Source organism: Eumetopias jubatus, unplaced genomic scaffold (genome assembly GCF_037043125.1).
Source record: "Eumetopias jubatus isolate StellerSeaLion01/CBP00866 unplaced genomic scaffold, mEumJub1_p1.0 scaffold_1, whole genome shotgun sequence".
Taxonomy (NCBI): domain Eukaryota; kingdom Metazoa; phylum Chordata; class Mammalia; order Carnivora; family Otariidae; genus Eumetopias; species Eumetopias jubatus.
The window spans coordinates 42,457,573-42,473,900 of NW_028274807.1; the positions used below are offsets into that span (position 1 = coordinate 42,457,573).

At 38.3% G+C, this 16,328-nt stretch overlaps 1 protein-coding gene across 1 annotated transcript in view; it reads left to right on the plus strand.

Annotated features, from left to right (window-relative positions):
• NSUN3 (NOP2/Sun RNA methyltransferase 3) overlaps positions 1 to 9,637 on the plus strand; it is a 58,717-nt gene extending 49,080 nt beyond the window's left edge. Inside the window, exon 6 of the mRNA XM_028115161.2 lies at positions 4,068 to 9,637. Coding sequence (XP_027970962.1) covers positions 4,068 to 4,338 — 271 coding nt within the window. The 3' untranslated portion in view covers positions 4,339 to 9,637. The remainder of the gene's footprint in view (positions 1 to 4,067) is intronic.
• Positions 9,638 to 16,328: the final 6,691 nt, after the last annotated feature.

The window sequence follows — 16,328 nt, forward strand, 5'->3', positions numbered from 1 at the left end:
GATGTTTTTCATTTATTATAAGATTGAAGTGCTTACAGTGTTAATATAAGACCTTCTACACCCCCTCCTCTTAACTCTCTGATCTCATCGCATTCTGCCACCCCCTTCCTCACCTTGCTTCAGCCACACTGGTGCGCTCCTCTTTCCTTGAACATGCCTCAGGGTGGTTGCATTGGCCATTCCTTTTGGTGGAATGCTCTTCCCTCAGATAATCTGCATGGCCACTTCCTTACCGCCTCAGGTCTTTGTTCAAATGTCGCTTCCTGAAGTGTCACCCTATTCTAACTACCCCATGTAAAATTGTAATCTGCTTCCCCGCCCCCACCATCCAAGCTCTTCTCATCCTGTTACCGTGATTTAATTTTCTTCATAAACCTATTACTAAGTAAAAAAATCTGTATGCAAACTGTGATGTTGTAAAGATATATTTGGCCTTTGTTAACTGCATCCAGGCCAGAGCTTCCAAAACCCTTGTAATTTCTTAAACGATAAGAGAGATAGGACCATCTTTTGTTACAATATTTCCTTTTTGTTAATATGAAAGGAGGAACATTTGTTATTTCTCAACCACACCTTAGTATACTTTAATGAGGTGGCTTTTGGAAAGCCTCTAAGGATGTCAGGGGAACCAACTAGGTGATTACAGGGTTGGAGCTTTCAGCACCCCTCTCCTGTGCCGCCTCCTCCAGAGAGATTGAGTTAAATTACCAGTGGCTAATGTTTTAATCATTTATCCTACTTAATGAAGCCTCTATAAAAAAAACCCTAACTGAAGGGATTTGGAGGGCTTCCAGGTTGGTGAGGAGGTGCTGGGAGGGTGGCATGCCTGGAAAGGGCACATCAAGTCTGCACCCCTTTTCCCATACTTTGTTTTATGCATTCCATCTGGCTATCCCTGAATTGTATCTTTTTATAGTAAATCAGTAATCTAATAAGTAAATTCTTTTCCTGAGTTCTGAGAGCCATTCTAGCAAATTGTTGAACCCAAGGACGGGGGTTGTGGGAACCCTTAATTTATGGCAGGTCAGTCAGAGGTACCAGAGGCCTAGACTTCCAGTTGGCATCTGAAGGGCAGCCTTGTAGGACTTAGCTCTTAACCTGTGGGATCTGACACTAACTCCAGGTGAATAGTGTCAGAATTTAGTTAAATTGTTGAACATGCAGTCAGTGTTTTCAGAGAATTGGAGGGAGAATTGTCTGGTGAGGAAAAAATACAGAAACATACATACATAGAAGTGTGTGTGTCTGTGTATTTGTGTGTATGTATGTGTTTACATACGCACACAAGTTGTCCTTTGGTGTGTATATACTTAGTATTAGCTTTCTAGGACTACCATAAATTACCACAGACTGAGGGGCTTAAGTCACAGAGGCTTATTTTCTCACAGTTCTGGAGGTTGGAAGTCTGAGACCAAGGCCCCCAGGGTTGGTTTCCTCAGGCCTCTCTGTTTGGCTGGTAGAGATCTGCCATCTCCCTGTGTCTTCCTGGGGTCTTCCCTCCGTAACTCTGGGTCCAAAGGTCCTTTTCTTATAAGGACACCAGTTCTATTAGAGTAGGGCCTACCTCATTTTAGCTTAGTTAACTCTTTAAAGGTCCTGTTTTCCAATGCCATCAGATTCTGGAATACTGGGGGTTAAGACTTCAGCAAATGAATTTGGGGGAGGGGGGCACAGTTTAGTTCATGACAGACTTACTGTCAGTGTTATTGTTACTGTTTGTATTCTGTCTCCCCCAGCCAGAATGTCAGCTTCATGAAGGCAAGGAGTTTATTGTTGTTGGCGTATTTAGTGTATGTCTAACATTTAGAACATTGCCTAGCAACATAATAGATGCTCAATAAATAATAAAGAGTGTTCTAGCCTCTTCATGAGTTCTTTCATCTTGAACACTCCTTTTGTCTCTGGAAAATTCTCTTACTATTTCACTGATTTAGTGTCCCCCCCACTTCCAGTTCTCTATATTACCTTTCCAGTACTCCTGTTAATTGAAATTTGGACCTACTTGACTGATCTTACTTGTCTCATTTTTAGTCAGTCTGTTGTTCTACTTTTTTGGATGATTTCTTCAACCTTAACTTCTAAACTTCTACAGAATCTTATTTATTTTGTTAAACATATATTTAACTCCTATGAGCCCTTTTCTTGGTCCTGTTTCATGGCATTCTGTTATTGTTTTATGGGTGCTGTATCTTTGCTGATCTTTTTGCAATGAGTAGGTCTTATTATGTCTCTTGTTTCCTGAATTTTCTGTTTCTTCCTAGGCCATTTTTTTTGTTTATTTTGTTCTTACTCTTACACATTGCTTAAGCATTTCTCGCCCAAAATTATCTGGCAGTCCTTGGTTGTACGTTTTTATTTAATGGGACAATAAAATACGAGATTTATTTTAGGGGTGGGATTTTTTGCCTAGTGATGTCACTTTATGATGAGCTGGCAATTACTCTGGAGGCTCCCTTCAAGGTAGAATGTGGAGGTCTTTGGTTTTGGGGGACAAATACTGACAGTGGCTGACCTAAGTCTCCCCAAATAATTTATTCAACTTTCTTAGATAAAAACCTTCCAGACTTTTTACCTGGCTGCCTGACTTGCCAAATATGGGAGTATGGAATCCATGGTTTCTTATATATGCTCTGAATTAATATCCTTGTTTTCACTTTTTACTCCCATCACATTATATCTGGCATTTCCAGTTCCCAAACTTCTCTATATTTCCCCAAATTACGCCCTCTGTGGCTGTTGTTCTCGCCATGAGAGGCTCTCTCCATGCTCTTGATCTGCTGCCACTCCTTTGTCTGCATAAGAAATGTGTTGAAATCTGTTATTAGTTAATAATTCTATCCTATTTACTTTATTGTTTTGAGTTTTAGTACTTAAAAATATATGTATATATTTTTCACCTTATTTTTCAGGGTGTCTCAGGATGTTTGAGGAAAGAAAACTTTGTCATCAGTTTGTTATCTTGAATTAGGATCTTCAATCTTCAATCCTTTAATAATTGGACTTAGGGAATAGAATTTGAACTTACTTTGATGATGTGTATCTTCATTATAAATCTCCGTTATTGGCATGTAGTCTAGGTTGTTAAAATACAGATGTGAGACATGGGGCTGTCTGTATACTTAAATCCGGTAGAGGTTTTAGAACATGGATTCTTAAAACAACAACAACAACAACAACAAAAAACCCTTGAGTAGTAATTGCTCAGGGGTTATCACCACAGCCGCAGGACTAAAACTTCTCTATTTTCTCTTTCATTGATTACCTTGTCTCCCACTCCACTATTATCAAGGCTTTCTTTCTATCAGGAACTTTTATTTACTTAAAACATCCTGGTTCCCTGTTCACGCTCCCATATTGTTTCAGATGAAGTGCTGGAACCCCATCTTTTCTGAAGCTAACTCCTCCATTAGCTGTCTGAAGCCATAGGTCTGTTCTTCTCCTGGATCTGCATTTATACATATGTTCAAGTGTTCCCGTAAAAAAAAACAAAAAAACCAAGCCAAAACAGACAAACAAAAAACACCTTTCTTTCCATCTTTTCTCAAAGCTGCACTTTCATCAGGTGAAGCCTTCGTTATTTCCTTTCTGAGTTTTGTCTCCCTTTAAATAAAGGTATTCTCTTAGTGTCTGTCTTTAGTCCACTTATTTTCTTGCTCTTTCCTGGGGAAATCCTATTTACTCCCATGACTTGAGCTGTCACTGAACCTTATTAACTCCTTTCCTGAAGTTCAGATGTTTTCTTCCCACCAGCTCATTAGTACCACTCAGTATATTCAAAGACAAACCCATTAATCATGTTCTACCCCCATCCTCCTATCCTTAAAAAACAAAACAAAGAACCAAACATATTCTCTGTTTTTCCCATGTTGATTGATCTGATTATCATTTTTTTGAGTTATCCAGGGACACATTAGAAAGAAATAGTTATAAGGCTAGAAAACATCCAGAGTTATTGCAGCCTAAGTCACAGTAAGTTAGTTTCAAGTATAAGCTTCCTTGCCCTCTGACCTCATAGTTTCCTTTTCCGGCATCTAACCAAACTTCTCCATTTTCCTGATTACACACAGGTCTGCAATTAAGGCCTTACGCCCTGGAGGGTTACTTGTGTACTCTACATGCACACTTTCCAAGGCAGAAAATCAAGATGTCATCAGTGAAATTTTAAATTCCTACACGAACATCATGCCTGTGGACATTAAGGAAATGGCAAGGACTTGCTCCCAAGACTTCACATTTGCTCCCACTGGCCAGGAATGTGGACTTTTGGTAATTCCAGACAAGGGCAAAGCCTGGGGCCCAATGTATGTAGCCAAATTGAAGAAATCATGGGCTACGTGAAATTGGTGATACGCATTTTGTAAGCCACGTCAATGTATTATTATATTTATTTTCCTGGGCTGTCTAGGTGTTAACATTTAAATAATTATGGAGTCATTTTCCTTGGGTGTGTTTGGAATCCTATTTTACTTAATACTTGGCATCTCAGAATCTAGACTTGAGAATTTTCCAGGTGTATTTTTTTCCTAGAAATATATCTATAGCACTGGTTTCAGGTGTTGCAGGTGGTGTTTGTTCTGTATAATAAATCTGTCTTTTAGTTGGCATTTTGTAGTTAAATTAATCAGAATATATGGTTTTATGCATAATATGTTTAGGAATACATTCTATCCATGATGTTGGTGTTTTGAACCTCTAAAAATGCACATTTGGCTGGCCCTTTTATAATTTTTTTCCTTATGAAATATACAGATTCTTTTAGAGTCCCACCCCCCACCTTTTTCCATAAGAACTGATTAGTATTCTGAGACTAACTTCTTAAGCGGCACTATTTCTAGTTCTAGAAAATAGGTTTCTTATTTGCCACGTTGTTTTCCACTAAGGACTATCTTCTGTTTACTGCAAAGGTCGGTGACTCTATTGACACCAGCTTTATTTCTCCATTTTTTTTTTTTTTTGTATTCACAAATACAAATTGAAAGGGTAAATTATGTTGAAATGCTGTTAGAACAGCAGATTCACATGCACGGTTTGACTTTCAACATTCAGCTTGAAAATAATGGAGTCTATCCAGCAGGCTATAAAGCAAGTACTTGAAACAAAACCAGAATGATTAATAACTGCAATAACTGAACTATATTTGGAGAGTTTTGTTACATAATTGCAGTCATAATGAGCACTACAGAATCTGATTATCTTACAGTTGCAATCTGGAGGAGCTTTTTATTTCACTCCGTTATGAAATGTTATATGAGAGTATGATGTCACGTATTAATGCACAAGAGGGAGTTGCCTATTGAGAGTGGATTATACTATTACCAAAACCCAATACCATTTACTATGTGGCTCTCCCTGTTTACATATATCCTGGGAATATTGTGTACATTACTGTACATGTACTTAGGGTTTTAGCTTCAGGTTTGGATCATGTGTTTTCTCTAGAAGTTGCTTCACTTAGAGTCCAAAGGTACTTTTCCAACTATGAAGAAAAATTATGCAGCATACTTCAAAAGATGATAATCTATTTGGAAATTAACTTTAAGAAAAATAAACTGACTATAGAAATAGGAAATTCTGCTGAAGCTGAATCCTTTTGAATTTGTTTACTATATTCTGCATATTTAAACCAGAGACTCTTTTCTCTTGAACTGTTTTTTTTTCAACAAGCATATATAACCAGTTTCTTTTTTTTTTAAAGATTTTATTTTAAGATTTTATTTATTTGACAGAGAGAGAATGAGAGAGAGAGAGCACGAGAGGGAGGAGGGTCAGAGGGAGAAGCAGACTCCCTGCTGAGCAGGGAGCCCGATGCGGGACTCGATCCTGGGACTCCAGGATCATGACCTGAGCCGAAGGCAGTTGCTTAACCAGCTGAGCCACCCAGGTGCCCTATAACCAGTTTCTTATAGCTGGGAAAGAAAAAACTGGATCTCTTGGACTCAGTGAAATATACCGGATTAATACAGAAAATTAAAGATAATGGAAAATATATTTATTTATTTTCTTATTTATTTAAGTTTTTATTTGTTGGTTTGTTTTTTTTTCAATTTAAACCTTGTCTTCAGGGCGTCTGCCTTTGGCCCTGGTCATGATCCCAGGGTCCTGGGATTGAGCCCCACATCGGGCTCCCTGCTCGGCGGGGAGTCTGCTTCTCCCGCTCCCTCTGATCTTTCTCTCTGCTTGTGCTCTCTCTGTCTCAAATAAATAAATAAAATCTTTAAAAAAATAAAAAAATAAATAAAACCTTGTCTTCACAGGGCGCCTGGGTAATAACTCAGATGGTTAAGCAACTGCCTTCAACCCAGGTCATGATCCCAGGGTCCTGGGATCAAGCCCCACGTTGGGCCCCCTGCTCAGTGGGAGCCTGCTTCTCCCTCTCCTCCCCGCTCATGCTCTCTTTTCCCTATCTCTGTCTCTCTCTCTCAAATAAATAAAATCTTGAAAAAAAACCAAACAAACCTTGTCTTCAGATACTGTAGGTTAAAAAGTGCATTTATTCTGTGTAGGTTAATCACAAAGTAAATTTTCAGTGTACTTTGTTGAATGTCATTATTTTTCCAACATGCTGCCATGAAGCCTAATCTGAATACTCAGTGTGCCATTGGATTTGACCTTCCTATGATTACTGAAAAATGCAAATATAGATACATGTATAGCTTACTTTATTATTAGCATTAATTATAATGAAACAGCTGGCCTTTATGGAGCATTAAATATTTGATTAATTTCTTTATATATATGTTATCTTTTCTGATCTTTAAAACAACTTGCATGAGTATTCTGACCACCTTTTGTGAGTGAGAAAGCCTAGCTCAGTGCTGTTTGTAGCTCTCCAAGGCCACACTGGCAGGTAAAGAGTGGGGCCAAAGGCCAGGCCCTTCTCCCTATACTACTGTCTCACAAGATAGAGATTACAGGAACCCCCAAGATTACCAGCTGGCCCTCCCCTATTCTCCATCACTCAGGTTCTCACTTATATGCAATTCTTTAGTCACAGAGCATCAAAGGGTTAATATTTGAGGGGAAAAACTGCAGTATTTCAGGGTGTGTTCTGAACTACTTCTTGTGATTGCAATACTCAGAAATCTCCCATGGAGGTGCTCTGTGCCTTTCTTTTCTTTACAGATGCTAAACTGAAGAATAGAAATTTGGAGCAGCCTTGCAATGTCAATTGAAAAGCAAGGAGTAATTGATACTACTTTCTGTGGCATTGAGTTACTTTCAAAATAGCTTTATAAAAATTTAGTTTGCTTACCAACACCTTAACTTCTCTCTGCCTTCAGCACACTGAATAGCCACTAGTTTCAGAAATAAACTATGAATAAATGTAATGCATTTAAATGGCTTATGCTGAATTTTTAAAGCATTTGATATTATCTGTGATTTGAAATCAAGGTGGCCTATAGAACTTCATCCTATTATATGTATCCATATAACCTCATATGCAAGATTGCATGTTACTCCCTTAGCAGTATTGTGAAAAATATCCTTTTATACAATGTGAGTAGGTGTAAAATAATAGATACCAGAACACTTGCTACATGACTAAAGGAAGTAATCACAAATGAAATAGGCCCTCATCCAAGAAGGCTTTATACCTGGAAGATAAGCATCAGATGATCTGCATAGGCTGATGCAACTCGTCTGGAATACAAAGAGAAAATTGGAACCAATAGCAACAGTTTTATTAGATGCAAAAAGTCCTTTGATGCAGTTGAATGGGACTACTTGTACTGTGTGTTAGGTATATTTGACTTTGGGGACAAATATAACAGATAGCACAACCCATTTATATGGTTCAAATCAGTGGCTTACAATCTCCCTTTCCTTGCCTTATTGCTGCACTGGGGAGTAAGTGAGGATGGTACCCATTACTAATGTTACTCTTCAGGCTGACACTGGAGTTATAATATCACCCAGATCCCATGGGTATCTGAAGGATATGCAGATGAAGGTTCACAAATTAACTAATGTCTGCTGATAACCTACTACTTGTGCTGAAAGCCCTAACCAGCATCTGTCCTGAAAACATTAAAAGTAATGTCAGTATTTGGAATGGCTTCAGGCTGCGAAGTCAATGGGAGAGAATCAGAAATACTATCTTAACAGAATACTCTCTATTAATATTACTTATTGTGTGACATTTAAAATAAAATTTAACAAGAATTGATCTGGGATTCTTATTAGGGAATGATTAAACAATAGCATAAAAAAAAAACAAATTAAAAAATTGACCTGTAATTCAATGCTCAGATTTTAAAAAATAGGTTTCACTAACTCTAAGGAGGAAGAAAGCCTGGTAAAGCATATCCCTCTTTGAAATTTAATTAGCACAATCAAATATTAACTCCATACCTTTCTGTAATTTTTCACAAATGAAGAAAGTAATTTCCATAGTCATGTGAGATCATATAGTCATGTTGAAACTGGGTGAAAGCATATGCTACCTTAGAAAAAGGACTTTTTGCCTCACTGGAAGCTATTTGATGGCATGTGTCATGACTCATTTAAGCTGCTATGCCTTGTCAAAACGGATTTTCTGCTGCATATTGCTATGGAAGAGCCTATTACACACAAATAACTGTACAACCTAGCAGAATCAACAGAGACTAAAAACATATAGTCTATTGAAAAATAAGAAGCAGGACCCAGTTTCTTCCTAGTTCTTAAAAGCAAACAAAAGTACAATTGCAGGTATTAACAAGAATGGACAAAGTTAAGAGGGATTAGCCCTGGTGATAGAAAAGGGGACTGAGCTTATTCTAGCTTATAATGACTAAGTTATAGAGAGAAAGATTATTCATCTACTCATCCAAACAAGGTATTAACAACCTTTCCAAAACAGTAAACCTTTTTCTCCTGGCAATACATTAATCACTGGGGTGAGGGATGGAGAAATGAGAAGACCAAGGAACCAGTGCTGACTCATGAACTGTTGTTAGTAGGGATGGATTAGTGTGGGCTTGTAGTTCATAACTGTAACTTTTAAGAAAAAGGAAAAGGGGACATGGTGGTGGCAATTAGCTCTAATGCTATGGGAAATTGTTCTATATGATACAGTCATGAATAGCCAACTAGCTATACCACATTTCTACAGATATCCTTCTTGACTTGATTATAAAAAAAAAACTTTAAGTACTAAATTATTAACAAATGTGTTTAATAAACAGAGCAGACATACACAAACTACCTGTGTTCTTCAATTTAAAAAAGATTGTTTTTGTCATATATTCTGCCACAGATAATGTCTATTAAATATTCTATATGAAGCTATAGCTGTGCACATAGACACGTTATTTTCAACTACCTACTTAACCTGACCATTCGGAGTTAACTGGTTCCTTTCTCACCCCACAGTATTGAGTTGGCAGAAACAAGTTGATGGAGTTTCACAAGAGGTGATTATGAACCAGGAGAATGGTTCAGAAGTGGTTTAAGTGGGATCTGGAATATCACTCTGGGGTAGGATCTAGATTGAGTCAGTCAAGCATGCTTGCAAGCAAAGGACACTACAGTAGGCCTAAAGGGTTGTAGGATACATTGCCAGGAAGCACATCAGTTTATGTGTTCATCTATCTCGTCACACCCTCTGCATTCACTGAGGACTTTAGTGTCTACCTCATATATTTTCTCCATTGGAACTCCTGGAAAAGGCTGGATTCAACATCTTTATGGAAAGCCCATCCAATATCCTACCTTTCTGATTTTACTGCCTCTCTCTCAATGGCTTTTGTCTTCATTGTCTTCAGGATCTTATATTCTTGGGCATTTCCTAGAACTTGGCGTTAGCTAGAGGCACGCTCTCCAATGGAGCTTTCTACATGATGGCAATGTTTTAGCTGCCCTGTGCAATATGGACAATATGGTGGCCATGCATGGCTACTGAGCACTTGATATGTGGCTAGTGTGACAGAGGAATATAATTTATATTTTAATTAATTTAAATATAAGTGGCCACCTGTGGCTATTGGCTACCATATTAGACAGCACAGATCTAGAATTTCTCGACTTAGGAAACTTTAATCTTCGTATCTTCTATCCTTTCAGCTTTCTTACTCTCTCATTCTCATTAAAACTGCAGTCCAATCTCCTTGACACCTGTAGTTTTTAAACCTTTTTCCCTCTGAGACTATCCATTCCTCTCATGGTCTCCTTTCCTGTCTATCCTAAATCCTATGGTTGATGCCTTAAAACTTTTTTCTGACAGTGCTTTTATCTCCTCATACTTTTGGATTCTATGGCATCTGACATTTAAAGTTGCAACTCTGGATCAGCCCAGGAGTTCCTGCATCTACCTATTGAATTTTCTTTCCAATTCATCTTCCTACCTCCTGCCTCACACTTCACAATCCACACTTTATTGCTGCTGAAGTTCTGTTCCTACAATAAAATCCCATCCTATTACCCTGCTTAAAATTCTTCAATGATCTTTAGGGGCGCCTGGGTGGCTCAGTTGGTTAAGCGACTGCCTTCGGCTCAGGTCATGATCCTGGAGTCCCGGGATCGAGTCCCACATCGGGCTCCCTGCTCAGCGGGGAGTCTGCTTCTCCCTCTGACCCTACCCCCTCTCGTGCTCTCTATCTCTCATTCTCTCTCTCTCAAATAAATAAATAAAAATCTTTAAAAATAAATAAATAAATAAATAAATAAATAGATAAAGGAGGGGAGCGTGCCTGGATGGTGCAATCAGTTAAGCTTCCGACTCTGGTTTCAGCTCAAGTCATGATCTCAGGGTCGTGAGATTGAGCCCCAAGTCCGGCTCTGCGCTTAGCGCGGAGTCTGCTTAGGATTCTTGCTCTCCCTCTGCCCCTCCTGCTCATGCTCTCTCTCTCTTTCTCAAATAAATATATAAATCTTTAAAAAAAAATTCTTAAATGATTCCCTATTGCCTACAGGATGAAATCTGAGCCCTTAGTATTTCATGCTAGGTCCTCTTGTTTTGAGATCTGTATCTCTCTCTCTCTCATTCTCACTCTCTTTAACACACACAGACACACACACACACAATTACATCCTTGTTAACTTCATCAAAATTTGAATATTCATGTTGAGGAAACCCAATACCATAATGTATGAAGTGTCCCAGCTCATTGTTTGGGATAGCCTTTAAATAACTTGCTAGTGTCTCCACTCTATAATTAGCTAGAGTTCTACTAGAGAACTTGATGTGTTTTTTTTTTTTTAAGTGATCTAGATTTTTAAGAATATAGTCTTCTTGTTCTTGTACTCTTATCTGAAAACAATAAAGGCATATTTTAGGCTGCAATACTTGATTTTTCCATAGTGAATTGAAAGAATAGTCACATCATTTTCAAAAGCTTGTGCATTGGACTGAGATGTAAATTAAATAGAGAATCCACTATATATGAATCTGCTTAGGCATGCATAGAGTGTGGGAAAATTTTAAAATGAAATAGGCTCAATAAGAAGGTTGGAATGCCAATGGATAAATCCATAATTGTCTTCTAGAGGATACTTCAAACCTACAAGGAATATCCAAGGACAGAACAGCAGATGAGAATGTCTTAAAATAGAAAAAGAAATTGCACTTCAGCACATCAAGGACAGCCAAAAAATAGATTATTAAAGTGGCACTTGCAGAAACTATAGAAAAATCTTATTCTCTGTAAACTTACCAGTTACTCCAGAGTTTTTTTTTTTTAATATGATTTGGAACTCCTTCTGCCTTTAACTTTATCTGTAACATTAAATAGGTCTGTAACTTTCTAAATCTTGGTTGCCTAATTTTTAAAGTAAAATAGATTATCTCTAAGGGAAGTGAATATGTTTTAAGCCATTACAATATTGCAGGCATTGTTCTAAGTATTTACATACTTTTTATCTTATTTGGTCCAGTTTCTTCTCTTTTTATAAAGTTCTCTGACCTGAAATTGAGACTGAGTTAAAGGGTGATAGTGTGTACTAAAGTCAAGAGCAAAAATAGATGGTAGTAAACCAAAATAGTCTAAGAGGAGTTGATAAATAGAAGAGTTGAGACCTGAGTAGGCAAAGCATCGACAAGGGAGAAGCAGACTGGAGAGCCTGGTTGAAGAGGGCAACTGCCCATGTTAGTTCATATTCTTGGCAGTTACATTCATTTTGCTAAACTGGCATTTCTGTAAAGCCAAGATGCCAGAAAGTCTGGTTGTTTCTATTTCTTTTTCTTAGAAAACCAAAGCATGATGTTTTTCACTCATGTATCTCAAATTTTTGTAATATGAGAGCCCCCTTTTTAAAGAGCAAAAATATTTTCTGAGGCTCCAGTGTTTTCTTATTTATTTTAAAGTTGAACAGTATATAGGGGCGCCTGGGTGGCTCAGTTGGTTAAGCGTCTGCCTTCAGCTCAGGTCATGATCCCAGGGTCTTAGGATCGAGCCCCACATTGGGCTCCCTGCTCAGTGCCGGCGGGGGCGGTGTCTGCTTCTCCATCTCCCTCTGCCCCTACTCCCACTTGTGCTCTCTCTCAAATAAATAAATAAAACCTTTAAAAAAACAACAGTGTATAAAATTCTGTATACATATTGTTTTACACAACTCTAAAATCCACAAACCCTATAAAGATTTTAAAAATTGAAAAATAGAGTTGAAACAAATAGCATTAATTAACATCGCAGATGACACTGTTCTGTTGAAACTGTATCGCCACTTGAGGGCGCCTGGGTGGCTCAGTTGGTTAAGCGACTGCCTTCGGCTCAGGTCATGATCCTGGAGTCCCTGGATCGAGTCCCGCATCGGGCTCCCTGCTCAGCGGGGAGTCTGCTTCTCCCTCTGACCCTCCCCCCTCTCATGTGCTTTCTCTCTCATTCTCTCTCTCTCAAATAAAGGAATAAAATCTTAAAAAAAAAAAAAAAAAACTGTGTCGCCACTTGAGATCTGAGTGTGGTATTAACTGTTAAGGTGTAGGGCTTTGGAGTTCAGCCTATCTTGGCTACCAATTAATTTCTCAATTCTTCCACCAATTTTCTCTATTTGTGCTAAAGAAAAACACATCATTTTTTTTTAAGATTTATTTATTTATTTGAGAGAGAGAGAATGAGAGATAGAGAGCATGAGAGGGAAGAGTGTCAGAGGGAGAAGCAGACTCCCTGCTGAGCAGGGAGCCCGATGTGGGACTCGATCCCGGGACTCCAGGATCATGACCTGAGCCAAAGGCAGTCGCTTAACCAACTGAGCCACCCAGGCGCCCAAAATACATCATTTTTGTGTGTTCTATGATGCTGTTTTGTCTCCAACTTTTCATGAATACAGAATTTATATATTAAGAACACCTTTAGACCCCCATTACAATCTATCCAATGAATGCATCCATTTCTGCCCTCTCTAATATCCCAAAACACTTACACATGGACAGAGGTGATTTTACCTGGAAGCTGACACAGCCTGATCCTCGGGACCTCTTACTGTACAGGTTCCTTTCAAAGCCTTGAGGTGGGCCTTGGGAATGTGATCATGCAATCACATAGTTTTAAAGGTTTTTAAATGTTTTACGAGTGAAAACTGTCTCTTTCCACTTTAACTTTCCCTCCACCATAACTCCTCTAGGGTAGGTTAGAGTTAGCATGGCCAGGGGCATTTTGGGATCTGGCTAAGAGGAAATTGAGTGTGGATACATTCATTTTGGGTTTGGAGGGATGTAGTAATGTGTATATAGTTCTTCTGTTGTATGCTTGCTATCCCAAGGGCTTCCGGAATTACTTGAGGAAGACTCTTGCTGCCCTCTATTCCAATCTACCCCAAGCAAGCCTTGGAACAACAGGGCCAAAGTTTCTATTGAGATGCCCATGTGTCCAATGATACCTACACAAGAAATATGCAGAGGGGAGGATTAACAACATTGGAGGTATACAGAGCAGAAGGTCATCTGTGGAAATTATTCCAATCATCAGACATGTACAATTATTAATGTAGGATCAGTTTTTATTGATGCCTCAACAAAAGGGAAGTTTTCTCTGATCAGGAATATACTTAACATAAAATATACTGTTATAAACACACCATACTATTTTTTCCTTTTTGATGGGAAATAAGAAAAACAGAATGTATGAGAATTCATGTATTTGGAAAGCACAAATCTATAGCATGACATCACTCAGCAAATTCATCTGAATGTGAATGTACATTCTTTATACATGCTAGAGGAAAAATCTTTCTATACCCACTATGGAAGATGATCAGAAAGAATGTAGACAAAAATGGTAGGAAAAGGTATACTATAGAATTGTGTCAGAATGTTAATTAATAAAAAGATTAATAATATATGCTACTTTCTGAAAAAAAAAAAGAACACCTTTAGGATTCTTAAGTTATGTCACAAATGTTAAAACAGTACTACTTAATTTTAACTTGATAACAGAAGTACCTTAATCACTAGAATCTTATTATGACCGTTCAGATAATGCAGAGTATGCCTACATTCTATTTCTTTTTTTTAAAAGATTTTATGTTTAAGTAATCTCTAAACCCAAAGTGGGACTCAAACTCACAACCCCAATATCAAGAGTCACACGCTCTACTGCTGGAGCGAGCCAGGTGCCCCAAGGTAGGTAGGTTTCTTTCTGAGGACTCTTTTCTAGGCTTGCAGGTGGCTACTTTTTTTTTTTTTTAAGATTTTTTATTTGTTTATTTGAGAGAGACAGAGACAAAGATAGAAGGAGAGGGAGAAGCAGGCTCCCCAACGCGTAGGGCTCGATCCCAGGACCCTGGGATCATGACCTGAGTCAAACGCAGATGCTTAACTGGCTGAGCCACCCAGGCGCCCCAGGTGGCTACTTTCTCACCATGTGTTCACATGTTCTCTTTGTGGGAAAACCATTCTACTTTTTAAAGATTTATTTTAGAGAACATGTGTGAGTGAGTGGGAGGAGGGGCAGAGGGAGAGAGAGAATCTCCAGCAGACTACCGGCTGAGCTCAGAACCCCACACAGGGCTTGATCTCATGACCCTGAAATCATAACCTGAGCTGAAATCAAGAATCAGACCCTTAACCAACTGAGCCACCCAGGTGCCCCTGTATTTTTTTTTTTTTAATTTAAAATAGCTTCAGTGAACTTTGGTCTGAGAAATACTTCTCTAGTCTTTATTACACTTCTGAATAGGAAAACATGGAGTTTCCTCTGACAAGCATATCTCAGAGGGTTTACCAGGAGAAAGAGAACCATGTAGAAATCATAATTTGAGTAAAAGGATAGAATATCTCTGGTACACAGTTCATCCCTACAAATATTTCCAGGCCAGGGACATTTTTCCTTGCTTATGGCAAAGGGTGGTCATATAATTTGTCCCCCATCCAGTGCTCATCATGCTAAGTGTACTCTTTAATCCCCATCACCTATTTACCCCATCCCCCACCCCCCTCCCCTCTGGGAACCATCAGTTTGTTCTCTATAGTTAAGAGTCTGTTTCTTGGTTTGCCTCTCTCTCTCTTTTTTTCCCCCTTTGTTCATTTGTTTCTTAAATTCCACATATGAGTGAAATCATGTGGTATTTGTTTTTCTCTGACTTATTTTGCTTAGCTCCATCCATGTCTTTGCAGAGGGCAAGATTTCATTCTTCTTTTTATAGCTAAATAATACTCTGTTGTGTGTGTGTGTGTGTATATATATATATATATATATATCACATATACATTGTTTTTTAAAAAATATAATACTATTGCACACTTAATTGACTATGGTAGAGTGTAAAGATAACTTTTATATGCCCTGGGAAACCAAAACATTCATTTGACTCTTTATTGTGCTATTCTTTTTGATTTCAGTGGTCTTGGACCAAACCCCGAATATCTCCCAGATATGCTTGTATTTATTTTTGAACTTGAGATTTACCCCCCTCCCCTATATATATATAATTTTTATTTTATTTTATTTTTATTTATTTGAAAAAGAGAGAGAGAGCAGGAGGGCTGGACAGAGGGAGAGGGAGAGGAGAATCTCCAGCAAACTCCCCACTGAGGAAGGAGCCTGACATGGGGCTTGATCTCAGGACCCTGAGACTATGACCTGAGCCAAAATCAAGAGTCAGATACTCAACCGACTGAGCCGCCCAGGCACCCCATATGTCTGTATAATTTTTTTAAAAACTGCCTGTGACTCACTTGGTTGATTTAATGACCCATGAATGGTTTGTGATCTGTGGTTTGAAAAGACTGCTAACCAGCCATTCCAACTATGTCAAGTTAAGTAAAAAGGTACATAACAGTACTATATTAATTTACTTCTACATGCCTTCAAGGAAGTTCGATAGACTATTTTGTTCTTGGTTTAAAAGTTAATTTCACAACACTTTAAAAAAATCTTATATAAGACATAGCTTACCATGGTATTCAAAATTTT